General features: G+C 46.9%; 1 protein-coding gene across 9 annotated transcripts in view; it reads right to left on the bottom strand.

The window, feature by feature from the left end:
• Nucleotides 1–24,102, bottom strand: part of RFX2 (regulatory factor X2) — a 64,614-nt gene that overhangs the window by 7,565 nt on the left and 32,947 nt on the right. For 7 of the 9 annotated variants that reach the window (XM_080382252.1, XM_080382255.1, XM_080382254.1 and 4 more), the window contains 14 exons: nt 23,864–23,953; nt 22,788–22,867; nt 21,847–22,111; nt 17,732–17,806; nt 11,380–11,561; nt 8,974–9,093; nt 7,741–7,856; nt 6,735–6,853; nt 6,301–6,413; nt 3,404–3,555; nt 2,379–2,476; nt 1,563–1,712; nt 970–1,178; nt 487–640 (listed from right to left, as the gene is read on the bottom strand). In XM_080382252.1, the coding sequence (XP_080238378.1) occupies nt 487–640; nt 970–1,178; nt 1,563–1,712; nt 2,379–2,476; nt 3,404–3,555; nt 6,301–6,413; nt 6,735–6,853; nt 7,741–7,856; nt 8,974–9,093; nt 11,380–11,561; nt 17,732–17,806; nt 21,847–22,111; nt 22,788–22,867; nt 23,864–23,953 (1,923 nt within the window). The remainder of the gene's footprint in view (nt 1–486; nt 641–969; nt 1,179–1,562; nt 1,713–2,378; nt 2,477–3,403; nt 3,556–6,300; nt 6,414–6,734; nt 6,854–7,740; nt 7,857–8,973; nt 9,094–11,379; nt 11,562–17,731; nt 17,807–21,846; nt 22,112–22,787; nt 22,868–23,863; nt 23,954–24,102) is intronic. The other 2 variants (XM_080382258.1, XM_080382259.1) reach the window with 2 other exon arrangements.

Genomic DNA, 24,102 nt, shown 5'->3' with positions numbered 1-24,102 from the left:
ACCCATCATTTCTCTTCTTCAAGTCAACAATGGAGAAAGTGGCTGATGCGCACGTAACTGCAGCACACAGAGGCCTGAAGAAGTTCAGTGAACGGTACCACTGAAAGTTGCAGGGAAAGAAACTTTTGGACCTTCTTTTGCTTGGTTGACTTTTGTGTTTGATGGGACTTTGCTCTGGCAAGAACTCCCAGGTCAGGGCTGGTACCCACAGGTTGTGGAGGTAAGCGTTCCTCCCTGCCCCAGGCCTCCGAAGCCCAGGTGATGCTCAACCGCCCCCAAACCCACCAGCTCAGGAATTAGTGAGCCCCGATGGAAGATGCTCAAGGAGCTGGATCCTTGTGCCAGGCACTCAAAACAACCCAGCAGATCCTTCAGCAAAGATGGTGATAAAAGCATGTTCAGGACACAGTGCGGTCTGTGAACCAGCCGTGCCTCTTTCAGCGCTGCTCAGCTGGGGTTTGTTTCTAGGGAATAAACAATCCTCACCTCTCCCATCACAGCAATCGGTGTCTCCCCTGTTGCCTGGGCAACACGATGCTCTACCAGATAAAACATGTATTCGTCATAGAGCAGGCGAATCAGGTGGAAGGAGCCAAAGCTGGCAGCACTGCGCAAGGTGAGGTCACGGATCACCATGGAGCTGGAAAATGGCCGGGAAACAAAGTATTCGGGTTGAGTTTTACACTTGCATCACGGCTGATGTGAGTTCTTGACCCTGAAGGTACTGTGGGACAGTGTGCTCTGTTTCTAACCCTAACCCAAGAATCAAAGTTGACAGAGCATCCTATCACCATCCCAAAAGGATACAGGAGACATAACACTCCATAACACTCCCTTCTGGACCAGGGCAGAGCAACAGTTAACTGGAGTTGCACAGGAGTAAAGAACTTATCTTTGGCTTTTCAAGGAGCTATTTACATGCCCTAAGCCCGATGCAGAAATGCCTCCAAAACAAGAAAGAAAACGTACCTATAGAAAGACCATTTCAGCAGGAATTGCCTGGCTGCCTTGGGGAAGCTGGGACTGCCCTCGTGATGCTTCAGCACTTGGGTAACAACATTATCCAGCCAACTGGCCCACTGGTCCAGAGAACTCTGCTGCTGCAGGGTGAGCTTGAAATCCTGCTCCAGCTTCTGCACCACACTTTCCTCGCACTGGCACACCCATGAGGCTTGCTCCTGCTCGGGAAGAAGGGTTGACAGTTACTCACGCCAAGCCTGCGTGGTTGTTGCATCCTAACCCAGGAATTCAACTTCATTTCTAGCAGACAAGGACTCCAAACCAGCTCTGAACCATGTCTCCTCCGATCCGTCCAGACCACAGGACATTATTAACATTGGAACTATATCACTGTTGGTAGCACTACTTCTTACAGAAGGTCCTTAGTGCCTTCTCCGCTATTCACAGTGAGATGGCAAACTTACCTGGGAAAGTAACACTAAAACCATTGAGTTGTTCATTTAATCCCTTTTTATTATGGGAAATACGACGCTGGTTACCAGCAGACAGTATCGAGTCCTAGTTCTGGACAACACAACATAGGAAAAGACACCGCGAGTTACCTGCACGTTGGCGAAGTCGACCCGATTGAGATCGCTGAGCATCTGGTTGATCTGGGAAGTGTTCTGCAGCACTGCACGGGCGGCCTGAGCCAGGTGGTTCAGGGATGTGTATCTCCGTAACGTCTGGGCAAAGGCACTCACTACCCCGACCTGCAACACAGCACGCAGGGCAGCGCGAGCAGGATGCTGGGACGGCGACCTCTCCTCAACGCTGAGCTCAATCAAGCACACGGCGCACAGCGGCTGGGGTAACCCACACCGTCCCACCCGCGCTGCTCTCCAAAGCACACACCAGTGCTCCCGAGCTGCACTTTTGCAGCATCTGTTGCATCTTGCAAACCAGCCCTATAGCATCTGGCAAACCAGCCTCTGCATTTCTTTCCCTTTAAACTAACAAGTTTCCACACTCTGCTTCCAGCAGCGACCAGCAAGGTGAGAACAGGCAGCAAGCTTTAGGAGAGTAGGAGTAGGATGGCGTTGGGTTCAGCCCCTGCAAGGCCGTTCAGTCCCTGAGGCGTCCCGTGCTTTCTAGGACAGCCTCATTCCAGTGCAGAGATTTTCTTCCACAAAGCTTTAAGTGCAATTGCAGGATGCAGAAATGGTTCTAATGGACAAGGGGTCATCAGCTGCTGGGACAAGGGAACTGCCCTACCTGTCCTCCCACTCCTTGCTGATTTTGGTTCATAATACTGTGCTAGTCTGAGGTACAGGTGGCCAAACCCTAGGAGTGATTTCCAGTTGCTGCGGAAAGCTGTAACAGGCACACACATGCACTCAGTGCATCTCCCCGACCTGCAACACCCTCCCTCCGCTTACCTTGGTCTGGACAATCTCGGGGGGAAATTCACTCATTGCGTTCATCAGCCAGCCTTCCAAACTCTTGGCAAAATTACGAATCGCCTGTGTAAGCGTGCCTGCAAAGAAGTCTACGGCGTTAGAAAGGCTCTGCACCATCTTTGGAGACCACTTTCTAGCTGAGGGCTGCTGCGGAGGCACAGCCTCTTGTCAGGTTAGCTGTGATTTGGGTTTAGCATCCACGAAACCAGCTGGCTCCCGAGGTGCACTCCAATTGTTCTTATTCTCTAATGTTGTTACTCAAACTTTTATTCTTATTCTTATTTTCTTATTCTTTCTTATCCTTTTCTTATTCATGGTCCTTCTGAGAGTTTTCCAAATGTTGATGTGTGCTCTTTACAGACACACCAGCCCCAGCACCATAGACTGACCAGAGCAGCTCAGAGGGACATGGCTTTCCAGTACTGCTCAGCCCGGTCAAGGGTTGAGCTGAGACCTCGGTGAGACCAACACATGCGCTTCACTGAGGAGCCAAATCAGAGAGAAACCCTTCAATATCCCACACTAACCTCCCAAATGAAAGTTGACCCCTAATTTCCAGGAGGTGTGGCAGGGGACAGGATGGTCCTACGTAAACAAAGATACTATCTCCAAGGAAACACCTCACCAGGATTAGTTTGTGCTTACTTGTGCATCAAGCCTATGCTTTTACCTCGACTCCTAGCCAAAGTCAGGAGATGTGATATGCAATAAACCAAATTTTAAAAGGCACGGGAATTTCCAGGGGCCACAAAGCACTGTCGACAGAGAGCAATGCTGCAACAGGAATATTGCCGTTGCCATAATATTTTAGCTTGTATTCAAAACAAAAACCTCTAAATCAGGTTTTACAATGGAAATCTTTGTGACAAGTGGTAGCCAGACCGGGTGAGTCACGGACCGCTGTTTGTCAGACACGGCATCCCATGACTCAGCCCAGCGTGGAGCAGGATGGAGCAGGAGTCAGGACCACCCGTGCCCTCCCAAGCACGCTGCAGGATACTCACTGGGCACCGGTCTGAGTACGTCTGGGATGAGAATCTCCACCAGGGCCTGGTACAAGATGTGATCACAGCTTCTCATCCATTTGAGGATGGGTTCGTATTTGCACAGAGTGATCAGCTTGTCTTTTGGGAGGATCCCTTCATGTTCTTCTTCGCTGCGGGGGGGGTGGGGGGGTGGTAGGGAGGCAGTGTAAGCAGCAGGTTTGCATTCAGTGCATTCACTCCTCTTCTTGATTTCTAACCCCAGTTTTCATCAGAAAAAAGCCCATTCATGTTGCTTTCAAAAGGAAACCTTTGAGTTTGTACAAGTCTCATCTGATTCTGCGAGCACCTCTCCATCCACGAGGTCAGAGCTCTGATCACAGTTTTCCCTCACACCCGCACCTCCCAGCACCTGCCCTGCCTGCCTTTGCTTCTTCCATCCTCAGCCCTTCGCACACTTGTCTTCACACGTACGTGGGAGTTGTGCACTTATTTCAGCAAGCAAAGGCTTAGCTGGTTCCTCCTCACAGATGCAGCTGTTTCCAAAACCTTCACGCCTCTCTGCTCTCCCCTCTGTTCTAAACCTCAGCAGTTGCAGCAGTGGAGGACAAAAAAAGTTTGCAGCTCATGTTTGAGCAGATTAGCTGGTATTAACAAATACTACAAATGGTTTCAAGGTGTTTAACACCTGGAGATGCTGAAGGCTTTCAGAAGGGAAAAGATGTGGTGTTTTGATGAGAACAGAGCTACTGTCTCTAACTGAATGAGGTCAATCAAGCCTGCATTGTTTTCACTTTATAGAGGTATGGAAGCTTTCCCCGCATGATTAAGGCATAAGATATTTGGTTAAAGAGCAAGCAGGGAGGACTGAAGCCTTAATGCACTGCCAGAGCATCAAAGCTGAGCTGCTCAGACACTACGCTGGGAACTGGCCATTTGGAAGGGCCTTTGCCCACGCGTTGGATCATTAAAGCCAAGCCCTGGACATACTATAAGGAGGTACTTATAGCCCCTGCCTGAACAGTTTTCCTAAGGGAACTCCACAGGTATACTCACATGGAGAAACTGGCCATCAAGTACCTAAACCTTCTGTTAAGCGGAAGCATATTCTGCATTTTATCATGCTTGCAGTTTGCCACTTTGATAATATTCTGGTTTTATATTTGTACATCTATAAAGCAGGGGGAGGGAGTGCTTTATTTACCTGTCTTGGTTATTAGCAGCGGTACTGCTTTAGTGATACCAGAGCACACAGCCTTGGCAAGACAGGCTGGTTTAGACTGAGCCCAGCAGAAACGCTGCCTCCAGCATCCAAGTGAGCCTCTTTGCACCTGGCACAGCTCTCTGGTGCTGCAATATGCCTTGAGGATATACCCTCAAGTAAAAGATTCTGAAACAATCAAACACAGCTACAGTGATTCTTTGTGGGAATGGGAAAATATCCGTTGGGTAGCATCTACTGAGGACAACAGGGCCGTAATTCTATAGATATGTATGGGGTATTTGCTTATATACTCAAACTTTTACTGTTTTTCTTCTGAATATAAAATGACCGCACTGGAAGTCCTTATCTTATCAGTAGAAGTGGACAATACAGACTTTCAATATAAATTTTAAGAAGAAACCTTTGCCTTCTCCATTTTCTCTGTTTTCACTTACTTCCATTCCCTTGGCAGCAGACTACCAACACATAAAGGATGAAGAAGAGGCAACAAGTCAGGCAGGAGTACAAAGATGTGAGGAGCTTTGTTTCCCACTACCTGCCTCAAACGAGGCAGTTAAAAGATCTGGGTCACCAGCCAAGAAGGGAGTTAGCCCAGATGTGATAGAACCAGAGAATAACTTAGGCTGGAAAAGACCCTTAAGATCATCAAGTCCAACTGTAGACCCAGCACTGCCAAGGCCACCACTAAACCATGGCCCTAAGCACCACGTCCACACGTCTTTTAAATACCCGCAGGGATGGGGACTCAACCGCTTCCCTGTGCAGCCTGTTCCAGTGCTTGACAATCCTTTTGGTGAGGAAGTTCTTCCCAATATCCAGCCTAAACCTCCCCTGGTGCAAGGTGAGGCTGTTTCCTCTTGTCCTGTCACTTGTTACTTGGGAGAAGAGATGGACCCCCCCTGCCCACAGCCTCCTTTCAGGGAGCTGCAGAGAGCGAGGAGGTCCCCCCTGAGCCTCCTTTTCTCCAGGCTGAGCACCCCCAGTTCCCCCAGCTGCTCCCTGTCAGACTGGTGCCCCAGCCCCTTCCCCAGCTCTGGACACACTCCAGCCCCTCCGGGTCTGTCTCATCACAGGAGGATCCAGACTGAAGCCAGGATTCAAGGTGCATCCCCACCAGTGCTGAGCACAGTGGGACTATCACTGCCCCAGTCCCGCTGGCCATGGCACTTCAGACACAAGCCAGGATGCTGTTGGCTACCTGGGCACATGTTCCGCTGCCTGTCAACCAGCACCCCCAGGTCCTTTGCCACCAGGCAGCTTCCCAGCCCCTCTTCCCCAAGCCTGTAGCATTGCACGTCACTAAAACCTCAGAGCCTGAGACATCACTCGAGACCGATACCTCACGGCACGGAATTGTTCCTGCCTGCTCCTGATGACCATTTATGAAAGCAGCATCCCGTTCTCATCCATCTTTGCATTTGGGATGAGCACTGTTGACAGGAGGTATAAGGCAGGCAGATGTACAGAACCAGAGCAGATGCCTCCCTTGGAGGTCTGAACTTTCTGTGGTCATTACGTCATTAAATACTCCTGACACTCTTTGTAATGATTCTACAGGGAAGTAAATACTTTCAGGTCCTACAAAGCGCTCAAAATGCCTAATGAAGCTGAAAACACTTCATGCATTTTAAAAATAGAAAAACCACCACCAGAAAATGGAGCATTCGGAAATAATCAGAGCACAACAGCGTACCTGGATGGCAGGGCAGCAGAGCCATCACTAGATGGTGTTTTAGGACTCCAGAAGGATTGCCACAGTTTCTCAATATAATGAAACTGAAGATTCATTACAACATCCAAAGTTGCCTAACAAAGAACACAATTCATTAGCTGCTCTGCTAGCATCCTCTCACACAGTGTAAGCATAAATTTCATGTGCTGCCATTTAGATTAAATAATTTACAAGAAAAATAAAGGAAAGGGCATTGTTTCGATAATGAACATAACATAAAACAAGTCACACAATGAAAACATAACATAAAGCACAATATTTGAGTTGAGTAATACGCAGCAAATCAAGCATTTCCTATTATATTCCAGCTTTTTCTAAGTGCAGGATATGAGATGAGCACATGAATTATGTCCCACATCAATTAATAAATCAATTAAAATACTCCAAATAATCACCTCACAGTGCCGCCTGTAAAGAAGCTGCAGAGTTTTCACATCATTCAAGGTGAACCCTTCTTGTAAGAGGACGTTACCTAGATCAGGGGCTGGGAACTTGGGAAAGGCATGGGTTACATCTAGGGGAAAAAAAAGGTCGGGAAACATGGTGAGAATTAGGAACACTCGGTTATGCCGGACTGCAGACGAGTACAAGGTGCTGCTGTCGCTGATGGCTATCTTTCGTGTTTCCATTGGGATGCAACAGGAGAAGTAAGACCAATAATCCAGTACTATCCCTGGTTCGTGCTGTTATACTGGGCAAAAAGCAAACAACTGCAGCCCATTTATTCCGTGTGGAAAGGAAAATGTTTTCTTTCTCTCTGTAATAACAGAAACAAGAATACATTGTCCTCATCTACCGTGCTTCCCATTAGATTTTCTCCGAACCTGAAAAATGCCTCTCTGGTACAATGGGAAATATAATTGGGCAGCAGAGTATCAGGAGCAATTGTATTTCAGAGCTGGCCGGGATTTGCTCTCTCTACTGGAGGTGGTGGAGACATTCAGATCCAGGACCAGCAAAGCCAGAGGGCTTGTCTTCTCACAAGGAGCAGGTCCACATGGATCGTCTCCGATCAGATACGTACTGCAGCCTTTGCAATGAAAAGAACTGCCCTTCTCCCTCTGGCTGCCTGCCTTAGCACCGCTCTTCTGGAGCTTTGCTCCTTCCACCCCATTTGGATAAAACCAGACAGATAAAAATATACTAAAAGGAACCAACAGACCTGACGGCACAAGAAAAAAGCCTTCCTTGGGTAAAGGAGTTGGGAAATAAACTTAGCAAGTGTGACTTTACAAAAGCTTATTAGAACGTATACTATAATGGATAATATATAATACTCTAGATTTACTAGAAAAGCAAACAAATGCAGGACAGCCAGGGCTTGCTGGACAAGACCTTCCTTCCCCTTACAGCTCTAAGCCGGGGCGTGTGGTATCTAATACGTTAAAGCTGTCTCCTCACCTATGAACTGCTGATGATGTTGACTTTGAGCAGCAACCGACTGCTCCGGCGTCGTGTGCAGGTTACTGTTGGACCCGCTCTCTGCCATGCCATCCATCTTCTGTGCTGGTCTATACCTAAATTTAGAGCACAGCTTGGGATTGACACAGGCACGAGCAAACACGTTCTCATTATATGCAACGCAGTGATGCAGACTCTCGTGTTCATTGTGCACTACGTGAGGCTACGTTCAAGGCCAGCATCACGAGGGCTGAGCATTTATATCACTTACGCAAATGGAGAGGGGAAAATCAGAACCTCCTTTTGAAAAGCACTCCCCAAGACAGAATTAAAGGGGTTAAGAAGTTTGCCCAAGGTGACACCGAAAAAAAGAAAAAGAAAATGAGAAGCAGAGCTGAAGTGGGTGCCAGACCACAGGTTGTGTCTCAGGAGCTGAATTTTGCTTTTACTTTCTGTTTGGGAGCTGAAGAAATAAATTCCTCTGCTCCTTCTTCCCTCCAGCAAGAACCAGAAGTGTCCGTGCTTCCAGGAGACCACTCCAAATTCCTTTGTACATTGTTTTATATTCAAAATTACTCAGACACAAGACCAGCCACAGCACTATTTAACTTGCACTTTTGCATTAAAAAAAAAAAAAAACAAACAAAACCCCAAATCCGCCCAAAAACAACACAACCCCCCAAGTCCTTTACACTGATTTGGCACAACCAACTCTGCGGCTGAGGTCCTACAAAGGCTCGGTCACAGTGATGCCATGAGAAGTGGCACGTGCTGGGGCATTCTCCTTCGCTGTGGGCTGAATCACGCCACTGGCAAACAGAGTAGGCAGATAAATGCCATTTTCATAGAATCATAGAATGGTTTGGGTTGGAAGGGACCTTTAAAGGTCACCTAGTCCAACCCCCCTGCCATAAGCAAGGACATCTTCAACGAGGTCAGGTGGCTCAGAGCCCCGTCCAACCTGGCCTTGAACGTTTCCACGATGGGCACCCACCAGAATTACTCCCGGGCTCCTCCACTACTCAGAGCAGCCAGCGACTTGCAGCCCCGTCTCCCACAGCTCAGCGCTGGCACTTCAGCCACACTCGGGGCTGAGCTGTCCCAACACGTTCCCTTTGCTGCCAAGCGAAGCCCGATCCCAAGACGTGGCCTGCTGCATCCCTTGGGACAGGACCTTTGCCCACGGCAGGGCTGGGGGCACGCAGCGAGCTGCAGGGCGCCGGGACCACCTACCTCTGCTTCTGGTGGATGGGCTGCTGCCTCATTGCCATGTACTGGGTATCCTCCTGCAGACGGTTCAGCGGAGACTCCGGCTTGAGACGGATCCCATAATAATGGTATTTGGAGTTTCCCCTGGAGAAGTATCAGCGTTGAAACCGCTCAGTGAAAGCCAGTCAATGGAAGGGACATCGTAGCCCTGCAATTTACTCTTGGGCTTGTTTTGACAACACAGCCTCCTTCTTACAGCACCCCTCAGTCTGCGGCCAAGCGCTGCTCGAACGGCCGAACCAAGGAACTAATGAATGCCATCACCCCCTACAAAATTTAAAACCACACGTCGCAAAGTTCAGTGACATCCACATCTAAAAGCCGGCAAGGTTTGTTTCAAGTCACCCATGGTAACTGGAGAAGAAGAGACAAGTGCTACAACACCAAGTGTTATTAAACAGAATGACAGAAAGACCTCAGGGGACACTCTGCTATTTGGTTAGGGTTGGAGGATTTGTTTTTTCCATAAAAACAAACTTCCATGTTTATCTAGACTTGGATGGAACAAGTCTGACTGAATAGTCAAGTATGATAAGAAAAATGTCTTTCTGTTGCCAATGCTTTCACAGCCACAGCAACGGGCTTTGATGTGGCTTTGTTCTTGGAGTTGCTCATTTTTAAAGTTTTTGTAAAAACTGAAAGCTTTCTGCAAGCCAAAGAGGGTGGAATCCTTTTCCCTTTGCTTGTCAGTGAAGCTGCTGTGATGCTCCTCAGAAGAATGCCTTTCCGTCACATTCGGCAGATGCGCCAGTTAAAAAAGTTTTTCCACCAAACCGGAATTTTTCAACCCCCAAGCATCTGCATTTGGGAGCAAGAAGGACAATTAGGCAGCCGTGGATACGTGACGACGGTATGTCCAACTCGGCTTTAGCCAATTTGTCGCTAATAATGGCTGAGCTGAGCCCTCCATGGGAGAGGAGACCGAGCCGGGGGGCAGCGCGGGGTCTCCAGAGCCCTTACTGGGGAGGCTTAAAATTCCTCTGCTGTGTCACAACGGAAGGGGCTGGAGGCACCTTCAATCCAATGATGCTTCCCATTGGAAAATGACACAGAGAAATTTAGGAGAGGGGCATTTGTTGAAGAATTAACCCTTTCTTCCACGCTGGGGGAATTTGCTCTTGCCAAGGGCATGGCTGAAGCGTTCAGCCATTGCCACCGTACAAAGGCTTTTACACCTCCCCAGCACTCAGGTGTGCAGCACGCTTCGGCCACGCCGCGAGTGATTTTTTGAAGTGCCTGCAAATTAAATACCAGCTGCATTCATAACCTAAAGGAACGAGTAAGAAAATAACGGTGGACAGCTATTTTAATATTTATTCAGGTTTACTGTACCCTTCCCAGCCTGCACATTTGCAGTTTTAAATAGGATTTTTGCTTGTTTTTTTCTTTAATCCTTGATGGGATTAAAGAATTTCTCTCCTCTAAAAAAATTATGTCAGAGCTCTTGCACTTGAACCAATCTACAGAAATCCACACTCCTCCCTGCTCTTCCTACGACTGTTGCCTCCACACTCCAGCTGTGGAATGCCCTGGACACATCTGGTTTTGTTCTTGTTTAGAAGCCCAAATATCTAAGCTTGAATTTCATTATAAAATCTTACACAATCAGAGCAATCACTACTTCTCCAGCATATTAGCTAATTTTTAAAAATTAGGAGCTGGGATAAAATGCAAATTCAGCTGTGCAAGCTGTGCAGGTGATCCCTTGAAGGACACATCTGTAATTACAGCCAGTGTACTTTCTTCTGTCGTGCTTTTGTTGTGTTATATGGATCTTCGGTGTTTTAAAAGAAAAAATTCTGTCACGAGATTCAGCCTGCCACTTTGGGTATTGAAGAAGGAAGCCATTTACATCTGTACAGCTTGTCTGCATCAGAGATGTGGGCACGGGTTCTGCGATGGAGGACCTTTACCGGACCCAACGGGAGAAACCATCGCACTGTGCCAGAATTTTGACAGCAGCAATCGGGAAGATTAGTGACTTCATCTTTCTGAGACAGTAATGGAATCAGAAGAAGCCTAGGTTCAAATAAAATACTCTCAGACTCCTTAGGAAAAGGACACAGACCAAATTCCACTGTGCGGCTGGACAAGGCACCATCACCAGAGACCTGGAGCGTGTCCGAAATTCATTGTATTGTCCAGCCTCTCACACCTTTCACGGTGAGGGAGCAGCTTTGCCTAACAACACACAGAAATCACTCCGTGCCTCAGAGCAGCCATCCCTTTCCCCACAAGACCATTCCTGGTTGTTCCTGTAGATCTCGGAGGAAACACCTGCGCCTGCTAAAGGCTGCTCGGTAAATTTTCAGTATGTGTGACAGAAGTTCTAGGAGTTGGTGGTTTTTTTAAATGTAGATTCGCACCAACCTGGTTCCCAGGCGGCGGGTCCTCAGCCCCATGAACACCGAACGGATCAGTTTCCCGAAGGAAGCGGCATTCACTGGATCCAGTTTGTGCTCCTGGCAGTGCCGCAGGTAATGGTTGTAGAGGGAGCTCCTGGGAAGGCTGACGCCTTCCGCCGTCTCGTAGTTGTCCAACAACCACTGGAGCTTCAGGTATGGAAAACAAATAAATAAATAAAGAACACATGAAAGTCTAAAGAGGGCTGGAACGGGCTGCGTCAAAGTGTCAACACTTAAATGTCAGGAGAGCTCATCTGACATGTTCAAGAGAACTTAATGCTGGGTAGTTAATTTATATAACTTATGCCAGTTGCATTTTTATAAAAGGACTCCCAGCCCAAAGCTAATAACCCAAACAAAAATGCTGTCAGATTTTGCAAAGGCATTAAGACACAGCCTGCCTGCCATCTCAGTGTCCACCTTGGATAGAGATTAATTTCTGCAGAGATAAAATAAAGCTGTAAGAACTTGTATTTTCCAAGAATAAAGATGCTAAGATACTGCCTAGGAGGAATAAAATTTAGGGAAACCAATATGCTGCAAAGTCTTTATTAATTTGAAGATTGGCATGTGTGCAACTGTTCCCTTAACAATAAAATTAACAGTTACCAAAGCAACGATAAAAATCTGTGGGGGTCCATCTACTTTTCAAAATTTACTGTCTGAACTTCTGACATTTCTGTTGATTAAAGTTTGCAATTAATATAAATTATTTATACCCAAGCGGCCCGAAAGGGCAGGCCTGGTGCACAATGTCAGCACAGGAATTAAAATGCAAAAAGACAAAACCCCCGCTCTCCTTCAGCTGGCGAAATGACTTCGGCATCCATAAAATAAGTGTTATGTTAAGTGAATCTCTGAAGGAACTAGATGCACAAATGGACTAAAATCAATAGCTTTGGTAAGAGCCCTTTCATTGTCGTTAGGGACATCTGGGACTAACGATGTCAAGACCTCCCTCGCCACCCAGCCCTCCAGCCCTGATCCACAGGAGGCACAGCTCCACCAGAAGCTGCTGAATTCACACCCCAGCAGTGGTGAAACAGACTCCGGGTATGGATGCCACAATATTAGCACAACAAATAGAACAAGCACGTACTGCAATTAAGCACAAAATCAGCGGGATTTAACCATGCACATGGATGTACAAGTTGGCCTATGCTTAAGTCCTCTCCACTCATACTCCAGTATCCAGCTCTTTTCTCCCGGTGAAACTCTGAGGTCCCAGTTCACCGCTATACTCCAGTTTTGTACCAGTAACTGTGAAAATACAACCTGAAATGTGCAATGACACCTCTGACACCTCACTCCAGTGAGTCATTTTCAGGTTTTGTGTGTCACACCCAACTCTCACACAAAGGCTTTCCAGCACCTCTGACCGTACGTTCTGCCGTTACCATTCACCTGTCCCAGTTTTAAACTTATGCTGCATCAAATGAGCTGAATCCAAAGCTGTACAGTTAAAACTCTTTCATTCATTAGTTGGGTTCCATCCAAAGCAACCACAAGTTCAAATGACTGGGTCCGTCAGTTCTGGTGGCCTTTGAGCAGACCAGGGGCTGCCACAGATGGAAGAAGAGAAACCTCTTGGCCATTTTTGCTGTCCCACTTTCCGCAGAGCTGCCTGTCACCTTCCCACCTTCCACCTCCACCTAAGACACCCTTTGGTGTGTTCTTCCAGCGACCGACCACCTTTCTGACCTCCAGACCCTACAGCCCCAAGAGGTGTCTGCCAGTGATCCGCAACCCTCCGTGCTCTCGCCGGCAGAAGAGGTGAGAAGCCCCCCAGGAAGCCCCCCAAAGCCATTCAGTACCCCCGAGCCCCCACCCCCCAATTATCCATCCCCAGCAAAAGTGGACCTCAGTGGTTATGACATAAAAGACCAGCAAGAACTCAGGTTTTAGGTAGTCCACATCTGCACTAATTTTGGCCCATCCCCTGTATTTAAAAGATTAATGATTAAGAAGGTCCTCTTTTTTTTAACCATTTATTTTATTTATCCTATGGAAGATACTGAATGTGGATCAGCTATTTATTTTCTAAACCTATTCTAATTCCAAGTCTTAAAAAAATGTATACATATATATAAAAGTTGAAAGTTTCTATGGAAAATTCATCTATAGGTAAAACCTTCTCATTTAAATGTGATCCTGGGCATTTTTACTCTAATCCCAGATATTTCTAGATTATTCACTTCATCTTCCAGCTTTCTTTTCTGCAAGTGTCTTTTATATTCTTTTAAAACACCACAGAGTTTCACAATATGAACTCCCACTGTTGAATTACAAATCTATTACAAAACACACAGAAGAGCTTAAAAAAGAAATCTGTTAGAATATAAATAATTTTCAAAACATGATTTTTGCTCTTCCTGCATTAGTAATAACAAACCAGGCACTTAAAACGAGAACATTAAAGAGTCTTTCCATTTGTATCCCTTATTCTGTTTATTGTTTGAATTTTGCTTAGTGGTGACAATGACACGATACTATACAGTTTAATTTCTGGGTTTACTATGAGCAGGTTCCAATAAAATCACTACGCAGCCGTATGCTGCTTTGTTTGTTACAGGCACTACAGGGGAACATTTCAATTTCATTTCTACTTTTAACTTTATTTCTACTGACTGTTTGTTTTGATTTTTTAAAAAATAACCTTTAGCGAAAAACCTCGGCTTTGTTCCATTCAAGGACGGCTTTTTAAGGATAGAAAAAGCGATACCTGGGGCTGTCTGGGAAAAGAAAAAAAATTTTTTTTTTCTGAAGGTCCAGGTTTGGAGAGGTTTTCTTATGAGCATTTCTATGAAGAAGAAACCTTTTTCATAGAAATGAAAAGAAAAAAAAAGACATCTGCGGTTCCTAAGCCCCCGCTCAGTTCAGCTCAGAGTCAGGACGGACCCCAGACCCCCCTGCGAGCACCCCGAACTCAGCAACGGGGAGGAACACTTCCCTCGCACCTGCAGCTCCCTGCTCAGCCCCACCGATCTTTTGCAATTCAAGTTTCAACGGAACTTAAGTTATTTTCTTGAAAAGTCTCTTTTCCAACAAGTGCCCGTCAGCTCTGGTCCCTTGCGTAGTTGCGCCCCGAGCCACCTTCATCCATCAGCACCGCCCGCCCTTCTCTGCTGAGCAGGAAATCCATCCTTCTTTAGGGCGTTACATCCCTCCCCCGGCCAAGGCAGAATTATTCCCTTTAACAATTTTCCTACCTCTCTCTTCAGTCTCATTTTAGATGTTTCCACCTAAACATCATTTGGGCGTAAGATCTTTTCCTCAGGGGAAAAACTCCATCAGCACCTACCTAAGAGCCATTCAACCACAGGGAATAAGTCCAATAGGCTTTTGGGGGTTTATTCGGTTTTTTGTTTGTTTGTTTTACGGTGAGGAAAAAATCCACCTCCCTCCTACTCCTATGAGCACTGTGCACACCGAGGAGCCGCAGAGCCTTGGGCAGGTTCTAGCATCCAGCTCCCTCCTTACGTGCCTAGCTTTAGGCACTCACGTACAAAAACTGTAGTAATTTTCCTCAAATTTCTTTGCATCATCTGCAAGATCATAATTGGCAAAGACGTAATCCTCTGGCCCAGAGTCTCTGGAGTACCCTCGTGAGCAGGGCTTCTTCAATAACAGTAATGGATTGACATGATTTCATTAGAAACATCATGTGTCGCTGGGGTATTAACATTCGCTTAGGCTTCCAAATTTGATCTTTCAAGTGCACTTAAATAACCTCTCAGAGAGTTTTTGAAGCTAAATTGCGTTATCAAGTGTGGCTCCACTTCACATTGACTGTGTTTAAACAGCATTACATAAAAAAATTCCCTCTTGACTGAGATACCTTTAGGGTTTCTTTGGTTTGGTTGTATTTTTGAAATCAAAGATTCCTGGCACGCAACATCTGCAGATGGCAACAAAATAAACCATGTATCCCAATAACTCACACATTTGAAAAATGTGAGATTTAAAATGAGAGACAGAACAGTTAATGAAAAACTCTGCAACCTTAAAAGTCACAACTAATAGCGCAATTAGCATGAACTCACAACTTCCCCAGCTACTCACTTTTGTCAAGCTCATCTATGACAGTACCGTGTGTTGGTCACACAAGCATTTGGGATGGGTAATCCCCTGTCTGGTTTGTTGTTTTGGTTTTGTTTTTTTTTTTTTCACATAAAGGGGTGGGAACCAAAACACCCTGGAGAGCAGGATGCCCTGTGACACAGCACATGCCGGGGAGACGTGCAGAGCGGTTCGGTGCCGCGCTCACCAGGCTGCCCCACACGCCTCTGGCATTCTCCAGTCTCCAGCTGGTGGATACCCCATCCCTGGAAACATTCAAGGTCAGGCTGGACGGGGCTCTGAGCATCCTGATCCAGCTGAAGATGTCCCTGCCCATGGCAGGGGGTTGCACTAGCTGGCCTTTGAAGGTCCCTTCCAACCCAAACCATCTGATGATGGGTCTGTGGAATGACTCCAGCCTTCTACTCACCCCAGGGCTCACTTCCAATGGAGGTCAGGTCCCTCGGGCCAGTCGAAGCCCCAGACACCCCCCCCCCAGGCAGAGGCTACGCACCCTCCCTGGGCACCAGCACCGACCGTCCTCCAGCTCTGGAAAGAGATTGCCTGCTCTGGGTCTGCAACGTGCTGCATTTACTACAGACACTGCTCGTCCCATCACCTCCTCGTTACTCCCATGTACCCACAGACACAGCTCCGTGCTCCCGGAAGGCAGGGCAAGGACACTGGAGGGTCACAGGGCAGCAAGGGCTCCACAAGGTTCCTTGGCTCAGGCTCTGCACCTTGGCAGAGGGAATTACCCACCCCAGCCCTGGAGCTGCCCAGGGCAGCACGTTGCTTGTGCCTGGACCAACATCTTGAGCAGAGAGGAGCGGAGAGCTGATGTGTACACACATGCTTAGGAAGTAGTCTATTTGCTTTAGAATTTGTAAAAGAACTTAAGCCTTAGGCCAAACGATGAGCCGTGACCTCAGAAAAGAGACATTAAGTTCTTTACTTCTACCCTGCAAGCGGGGAAGATGTGATCAGAGGCTGGATTGGGCCCCGACTCCATCCTGCGCAGCCTGTGGTCAGATTAAATCTCTTTCCTGTCTTTGCTTTCTTTCCTCTGCGCTTTCCCTGCTTTTTGTCAAATCTCCTTCAATACCACACCACGACCCCCCTGTTCTGCTTCTGCACTTGAACCAACAAGAAAAATTCTAGAAGGGACATTATCCTTAGCCAAATCCATATGGTGCTGGGGGCACAGCATGGGGGTACACGCACAGCCACTGCCTGGGATGGAAAGGATGCACGGAGATGCTCAGAACAGGAACTACCAGCCTGATCCTGCAGGTTTGTGTTTCCCAGCTCCAACCAGGAACCTTCAATTCCTAGAGGCTGAAATAAGGATTAAGCTCGTCCAGGACCCTGGCTTGGAGTTCGACAACAGCTTAAGAGAATCAGATCCTTAGGTTTAATGCTCCTTTCGCTTTCTCAGGCCATTTCTCTAGGGTGAAGAGGGCACAGATTTTTTTTGCAGAACCCAAGAATGACAACAGATCTGCCCCCAAATACAAAGCAAAAGGAAATCTGTTAGAATCCAGAAGTACCGCTTTGTGCACTGTGATTTATCAGTGCAGAACATGCTTCAGCCTAATCCAAAGCACAACGAAGTCAAGGCAAGTCCAATGACTTCAAGAGGACTTGAATTAGACCCTTCAAATCTCACACAAGCATATGCTTGCCGTTAATCATTACTGCATGGGAGCTGTAAACCATGATGCAGAAGGCCCAGCAGAACAGTGGGAACTTCACACAAAGCAGAGACGTTGTTGGCAGAGTGAGAAGAGAGAGGTCTAGCAAACGAATTTAGCATAGCATTGTAACAGTAATGGTCTCCCTGAGGCACAGAAAGAGGCAATCAAGGCATCCACAGGAGCAAGCTTTTGGTATGCGCTATCTAAGGGTACCTGTCATGATTCACGCCAAGTTACTGCTGTAAAATTGCAAATTATTTTCCAGCCATCTTTCAATTCCAGTGAAAGGAAAGAACTTCCTCAAATGTGTTTATCTAATTGCCAGCAATTTCCATTGCAAGGCAGACAAAATAAATAAACACAGTGCAGAGGCAGTTAACAGAATCCAGAGCATCTCATAAACAAGCATTAACATCATGGCACTTTTTGCAGCTTCTTGTTTCTTGGGAATGGGCTGCTTTGGGCAGCACAGCTGAATCCCAGGCTGCTCTGAGTGGCTCAGCTACAAATAATGCTCCTACCAAAGCAGGAAAAAGGTTGTAAATTCCGATTGTAACTTACATGGCTGTTGAGCAAACTGCTTTTGTGTGATGTAATCCCTTCAGTTTTTTGTAGGTTTTCAATCGCCATTTCAAGCTAAAGAAAATGTGCACAGGGGAAAAAAAGGAAAAAAAGAAAAAGAAAGGAAATCAGATAGTTAGCAACAGCCAGGTTTATTATTTCTTTATTAATATTTGAATGATTAATGCTTTATATCAACAGGCTTGTGAAAAAGAGGCAAACAGATGAGGCACAGTCCTTATGGGATGAAGCTGCAGATGTTATTGTATGGCATGCAAACTAACACAGCAAGAATCCCTGTTAGGGTGAAAGAGCGAGACCAGGGGGCTTTTGATCTTCCACTATATACATTGCCCATTTATAAAAAAGAAGCCGTTTTCCTTCTCCTTTCCTCTTCATATTAGCCCAAACCACCACCAGACATAGGCTGCAGCAATCAAAGGAGATTTGCTACAGAGAAAGTGCATTTCACCCAGACCTTTCAATGAAAACTGGAAGTAATGGCTGGTTATTATTACTTCTTCACATTTTTGACAAAAAACTAATGGCAACTAAATAAAACGGGCACAAGGAGGGTTGACACACAATGCACATGCCAGCATGAATAAGAGCTCCCTGCTACTGGAGAGAGGTGCAAAGGGGCTCTGAAGGAAGAAGATGGGTTTCAATTAAGTGAGCTTCTTCCCGCAAGGGCAGGCTGGCCCATCTTGACGCTACCCAGTTCCTTTCCATTCACCCCAGAGCTGCCGCAAGCAGAGCCATGGTGAGGCAGGCTGCCCCCCCGAGCCCCCTTGCCTCCCTCCTGTCCAGCTTCTGTTCTACACCCAGCCCAGCCACGGCTGCTGCCTTGTGCCCGGACCCTCCCCCAGACCCCTCTTGTCTCCTTTCTGCTGCTGGGGCTCCCCTGACGATCTGGCAAACTGCTCAGCCGATAGCTGCTGGTCCCAGAGCTCTGGTCCTCCTGAGCACAAGCTTTTTGCAAGTGAGGAAAAGGAGGGGAAAACCCCCAACCAAGCAACAAACCCTCACAATAAGGGACTGGCAGAGGCAGAACCTGCTGTTTCTCTCCAGTAGATGTTCTCAAACCCCTGTTCTCTGGGACCTGTTAGTGCAGGCAGGACAAGGCAGCACAAATCAGCCAGTAAAACTTGCAGTCAGCAGCTGTCTCTAGCATCTGTCCTCATTTCACATGCATGGTCGTGCACTCATCTGTAGGCACATGAACAAAGCGTCTGCACAACCATCAGTCAATGGCCTCCACACTCAGTTTGCACTGACTCATAGCAGGCTGAAGATAAAAGGTCGAGATAAAACCAGCCATTTACAAAACCAAGCTCTGTCAGAAAGGTGGGAGAACAGAACAAATCAGATACAACTTTTGAAACAACATTCAACACCCAAAGATGCAGTCTGTGCCACATCCCTGTCGGAATGTGATACTCTGCCCAGGCACCTCCGGCACATGCTCCTCGGTTTCCATCCAAAAGTGCCATCCCTTCTTGGGAAGTTATCGCCGAATTCAAACAAGGGTCAGCCTAAGACTATGTGTCAGTGGGGTTTTTTTGAGAAAACTGTCTAGCACACTGTGATGTACCACGAGGAACCAACGCCCGATTGCTGATGCAGCCTTCAGGAAATGAGTCAGCGTTGGAGGGAGACACCAGTTCCTTCCTCTGTTCAAGGAGCAAGAGTGCCCGCTTGAGCAACACCTCTTGAGCAAGCACAGAAACCCCGCCTGGCCTTTGGGCATTTTGGTAGGCACCCCATACAAACGGGCAACTTGCATCTGCAGAGGAAAATATTACAGGGGAGAGACTAAAGGCTTTTCAACAGCCCCGCGCAAAGGTGAGGAGCTCTCAGGACACACTTACGGGAGGTCTCAAGGATTTCCTCTCTTGGTACAGCCTAATTTAAGCAATACCAAGCCTATAATTAAATAAAGATTAATAGTGCTCCATTGGCCTAGACATTGGATGGGACTGCTTCACGTGCTGTTTCAGCCCATTCGATGGAGCGGAGCATCATTATTTGAGCAGACGTGGCAGACGGGTGTCTCTAAATGCCCTCGCACTGCTGGCCACTGACATCCATGCAAACACCACAGCTTCCTTGGCTACTTCTGGAGGAGCTGTATTTTTCTTTCTCTCCACAAAGTTCTTAATCCTGCCTCAAACACATTTAGCCAGGACGACAGCCTCTCCAGCCCCTTTAACACCAGCCTTTCCTATTCTCTTTTAAGCAAGACATTGCAAGGAAAACCAGTGTTCCTACCCATTGATTTCATTTAGTCATTGCTCTCCTGAAGCCTTCCACTATCTGTCCACCCATTATTATGCGAAATTCAAAGCAGTTATCATGGCTCTGCTCTATCCTGCTGAAAGAACTGAAAGCCACACACAGACACATCCCTACACTGTCTTCCACAAGCTATTTCATCCTCTTGAGCCCTTCCACAACAGCCACAGACATTTTATGCTGCAATACCTTCCAAAAGTTCATTCCTACATACAACAGAGTATATTTATTTCAGATGCATTTTCATAAAGATCACTTCCTATATTCTTTTTTTGCTGAACAGCTTTCTCTCATGTGACAGACAGCTACAAACTAACTGTTCGTGGGACACTTCTATTGACACATGTTCTACTCAGGCTTTTTACATTGTGCCCGTCAGCATGGAGATTCAAAAAACCCAAACCCCAACTAACAACAACAACAAAAAACCAAACAACCAAAACCCAAGAGTAGTATTGTGCAGCTATACAAGATGCAATCCCACGCAGGTGACCAGATCAGCATTTACCTCCTTCAAAATATCAAGCCTGAGCAAAAATCAGAAGATAGTCCAATGCTAGATTTTAAATATGAACAGTTAAAATGTGCGCACACAATTGTCACACAAGAAAGAGACTCCAGGTAATCCAGACACATCTGTCATTCTCTCTTCTACCCAAAGCTAAGGATTTTTCCCCTACTCCCACCTAAGGCAGAGCACATTTACTCCAGGATCAAAAGGCAACTTTTCAAGGCACAGAGATTCAAAAAACATGAAGTCGATATTCTAAAACTCAATGGGGGAAAAAAAGCACAACCTAACTGGCCAGATTTTCCTGAGTACTCAGTAGTGAACAGCTCCTGTTTTTCTCCCTGGTTGGTGCTGTTCACATTTTTACAATCTGGCCACATACACTGAATTACACCTACACCCGTAATTATGTTTACATACAAATACATAAACACACACAAGTCAGTCTGGAGAGGAAGGTGCGCAGTGTCCCAGAAAATAAGCCGCAACCCACTCCTGGCAGCAGCTGCTACTACAGGCTGGTAGATTCTCAGATAAAAGCCCTGGTAGCTACTAGCTGCAGAAAAGCTGTTTTTTGTTAATAGTTGTAGCGCCTCCCCCCCCCCACTTCCCAAGTCCCACACAGCTGTACAGCTGTGCTCTAGCAAGCTGGCACCTCAACTGACAGGTGGAGGAACATGTTTAAAAAAAGTTAAGAGCTTTAAAACATTTCTGTTTGATCAGTGTTATCCCTAAAATCCATTTTCTGTAGCATATGGCATGGATAGAATACACAATGGTGTAGGAGATATATACAAAGACTTCTCGATCACTGTGCATTTGGCATGACGAGCTTGACATACCTAATGTGCCAATTATTCACGGTGTTAATAAAGGATTTTTCATGTCTCTTCATAAATAAAAATATACATTACTTTATTTTTGGTAAGGCAAGACCCATGTTCAGACGTTACACTTATTAGTGTAAATACAGACAATTCTTTTGAATTGAAAAGCCGAAATGTTTTGCTTGGGTGAAAAAAAAACCTAAAAACCTCGAGAATTTTCTCTTATCTCCATGCTGCATAATTTCAGTGATCCACTCAGAAAGCCTGACAAGCCTCTGCCCACCAGCAAGAGACACATTCCAAACTCCCGTTGAAAAGTATCTGTTGTACACCAGTGTCTATTCTCTCCCTTGCGTTTGCATGGCATGTTATACAGACATATACACAGCGATAAAGGCAGGAAGTTTTATTTTCTGAAGGCTTTTCAGTTCCCTTGGAATAATTCCTGGCCCCCGAGCTGCAACATCTGCAGGGCTACATACCGTTGCTGGTGAGGAGCGTGAAGTATGTGACAGAGAATGTCTAGTGTTTTCCATCCCCCCATGAATGAGACAGGCTCCCGAGCCGGAGAGGATCGAACTTCCCCCAATGTCCATGGTGATGCCCACCATGTTGTGAGAGGGAATGGCTGTAGGAGAGGATGCCGCTGTAGTCACCTGAGCTCCACCTCCCTGCGGTTCGAAATAGGATGCTGCGCTGCTGGGGGTGTAAATCTGAGCGTCGGGGTTGTAGGAGTAGGCGGCTCGTCTGTCAAAGGAACGATAAGGTCAGGAGGTGGAGAGAAGCTTGCAGATAGAATCTCGTGGACAACGGTTCTGGACCACCTTTGGAAAACAACTCAGCACCACTCTTGGTGGGATTTGCTCCACTGAAATTGAACCCTGGGCTATAGAAGTCAGTCCTGACAGTGTGAGACAGCCCTGAGCGAAGGGCCACAGCCACCGCGCAGCACGGAGCCCAGCAGCTGCTCCGCAGTCACTGCAAGCAACCTCAGAGCAGAAGGCTGAGAGCACCCCGGAGGGCAGCAAAGACATCAGGGCCAAAGCAGGGGCACAGCAGACAGGAGGAAGAAGAAACCTTCCAAAAGCCCCTTCTTCCTCTAGCAGTTGTGCTCTGGGCTCCTAAAGCCCCTGCACCTCACCACTCAACGGGCTGGGCAGAGGGGAACACCCGACCCCTTCATGTAGCAGGATTCCCTGGAGAACAGTCCCTCCACGAGGACACCACCACCTCCAAGGCTGGAGTCTTGCAGGAACTACTCTCCTACACACAACGCACCATGTGGGACAGTTGTTCCTCCTCTTCCTCCCTTTAAGGGCAGGCAGAGCCCGCAGCAGCGCTGGGCTGGAAGGGGCTGGGAGGAGCGATGGGCTCAGCCTGGCTGGGGGGAACAGGGCTCTGCTGCAGCCAACAAGACTCTTACATGGTTCCGTTGGTATAAACAGCTTCTCCTCCTTCCACATACTGGACCTGGGATGGATACACGTGCTGCACCGCTTGCACCTGAAACGAGCATCATCAACTCAAGTTACAGATTGCCTAGGAACAGCGGGAGAAATCACATATTACACCCTTAAACGGCTTTCAACCTTACCTTGACATTTAGACTTTCTTTTAAAAAGAAAAATAAAAAGAAAACAAAAATCCCATATGCTTAGGAATCCCAAAGGACATATTTATTTTAAAAGGTCAAATTAAAATAAATAAATAAGCAGTTGCTCCATGAGCAGTGGAAACAATGGAGCTGGGTTTCCTCTGCACACACGTCTCGGGGCTGGTTCTCTGCTGACTAATAAGAGTGAGATCATGCTGCAGCCTTTCCTTCAGAGAGGAGGTGAGCAGTGACCATCTGCACCCCAGCCCCCTTCTTCATCAGTCTGGGAGGGACATAGTTGCCCCTCTGTCAAGTTTTTTTTGGTTTTGGTTTGGGTTTTTTTTCCTGAAACTGAGCAACCAAATTAAAAATTGCTAGAGGAAAAAGTCAAGAGTCAGACTCACTGTCCACATGAAGCAGCACCACACATGCCTGGTTTCTTAGGAAACAAGGACTGCAAAAGGCAAAGTTCAGATAAATAAAAACACTTGCATGGCTCTGTCACCTAACCTTTCTATGAAGCCACACACAGGCAGTACATTTGTTTGTATAATTAAACTCCCAAACACTTTGCCTCTAAGAAAATCTTTACAGAGGAGGACTGCTTTTAAATGGCAATTAAAGGGATCCATCAAATCTTCAAATGTATGGAAGACAACTGCTACAGTAAAGGTTCTTTCTAAACTTTAAATATCTTGAGAGTTTCTTTTGCCATCGGTCTAAGAAAGGAAGAGAGAGATGGAGAAAGCTGCTCTCACGGTGATCTCCAGTTCTCTAACCACACACAAAATTAAGAGCATGGATTTATCTAAGCAGCTATCTGGCACAGTTTCAAATGTCGTGTGGGACATGAGGTCCTGTCGACATGGGGGTCCCTGCGTGGTGTCCCACTCTGGAGATATTACCTGTTGCGGAACCTGCTGAACTCTGGGAACAGAGATTTGCTGCATCTGCGCTCCTTTGGGAGCGGAGCCTGCTGCTTGGACCAAAACCCTCTGAAAGAAGAAGATACAGTAGCACACACTTACTTTCGGTCTGCAATACAGGTGAGTGAAGTATCCTCTGTCAAACTTTCGTGGAAAGCCTGCCTGCTACTCTAGCGGCCACAGTACCCCTGACCTAGCATCCCTGTGGTCCCCAACCT

The sequence above is a fragment of the Falco punctatus genome, assembly GCF_963210335.1.
Source record: "Falco punctatus genome assembly, chromosome: 4".
NCBI lineage: Eukaryota > Metazoa > Chordata > Aves > Falconiformes > Falconidae > Falco > Falco punctatus.
This window is presented reverse-complemented; position numbering and strand designations above follow the sequence as displayed.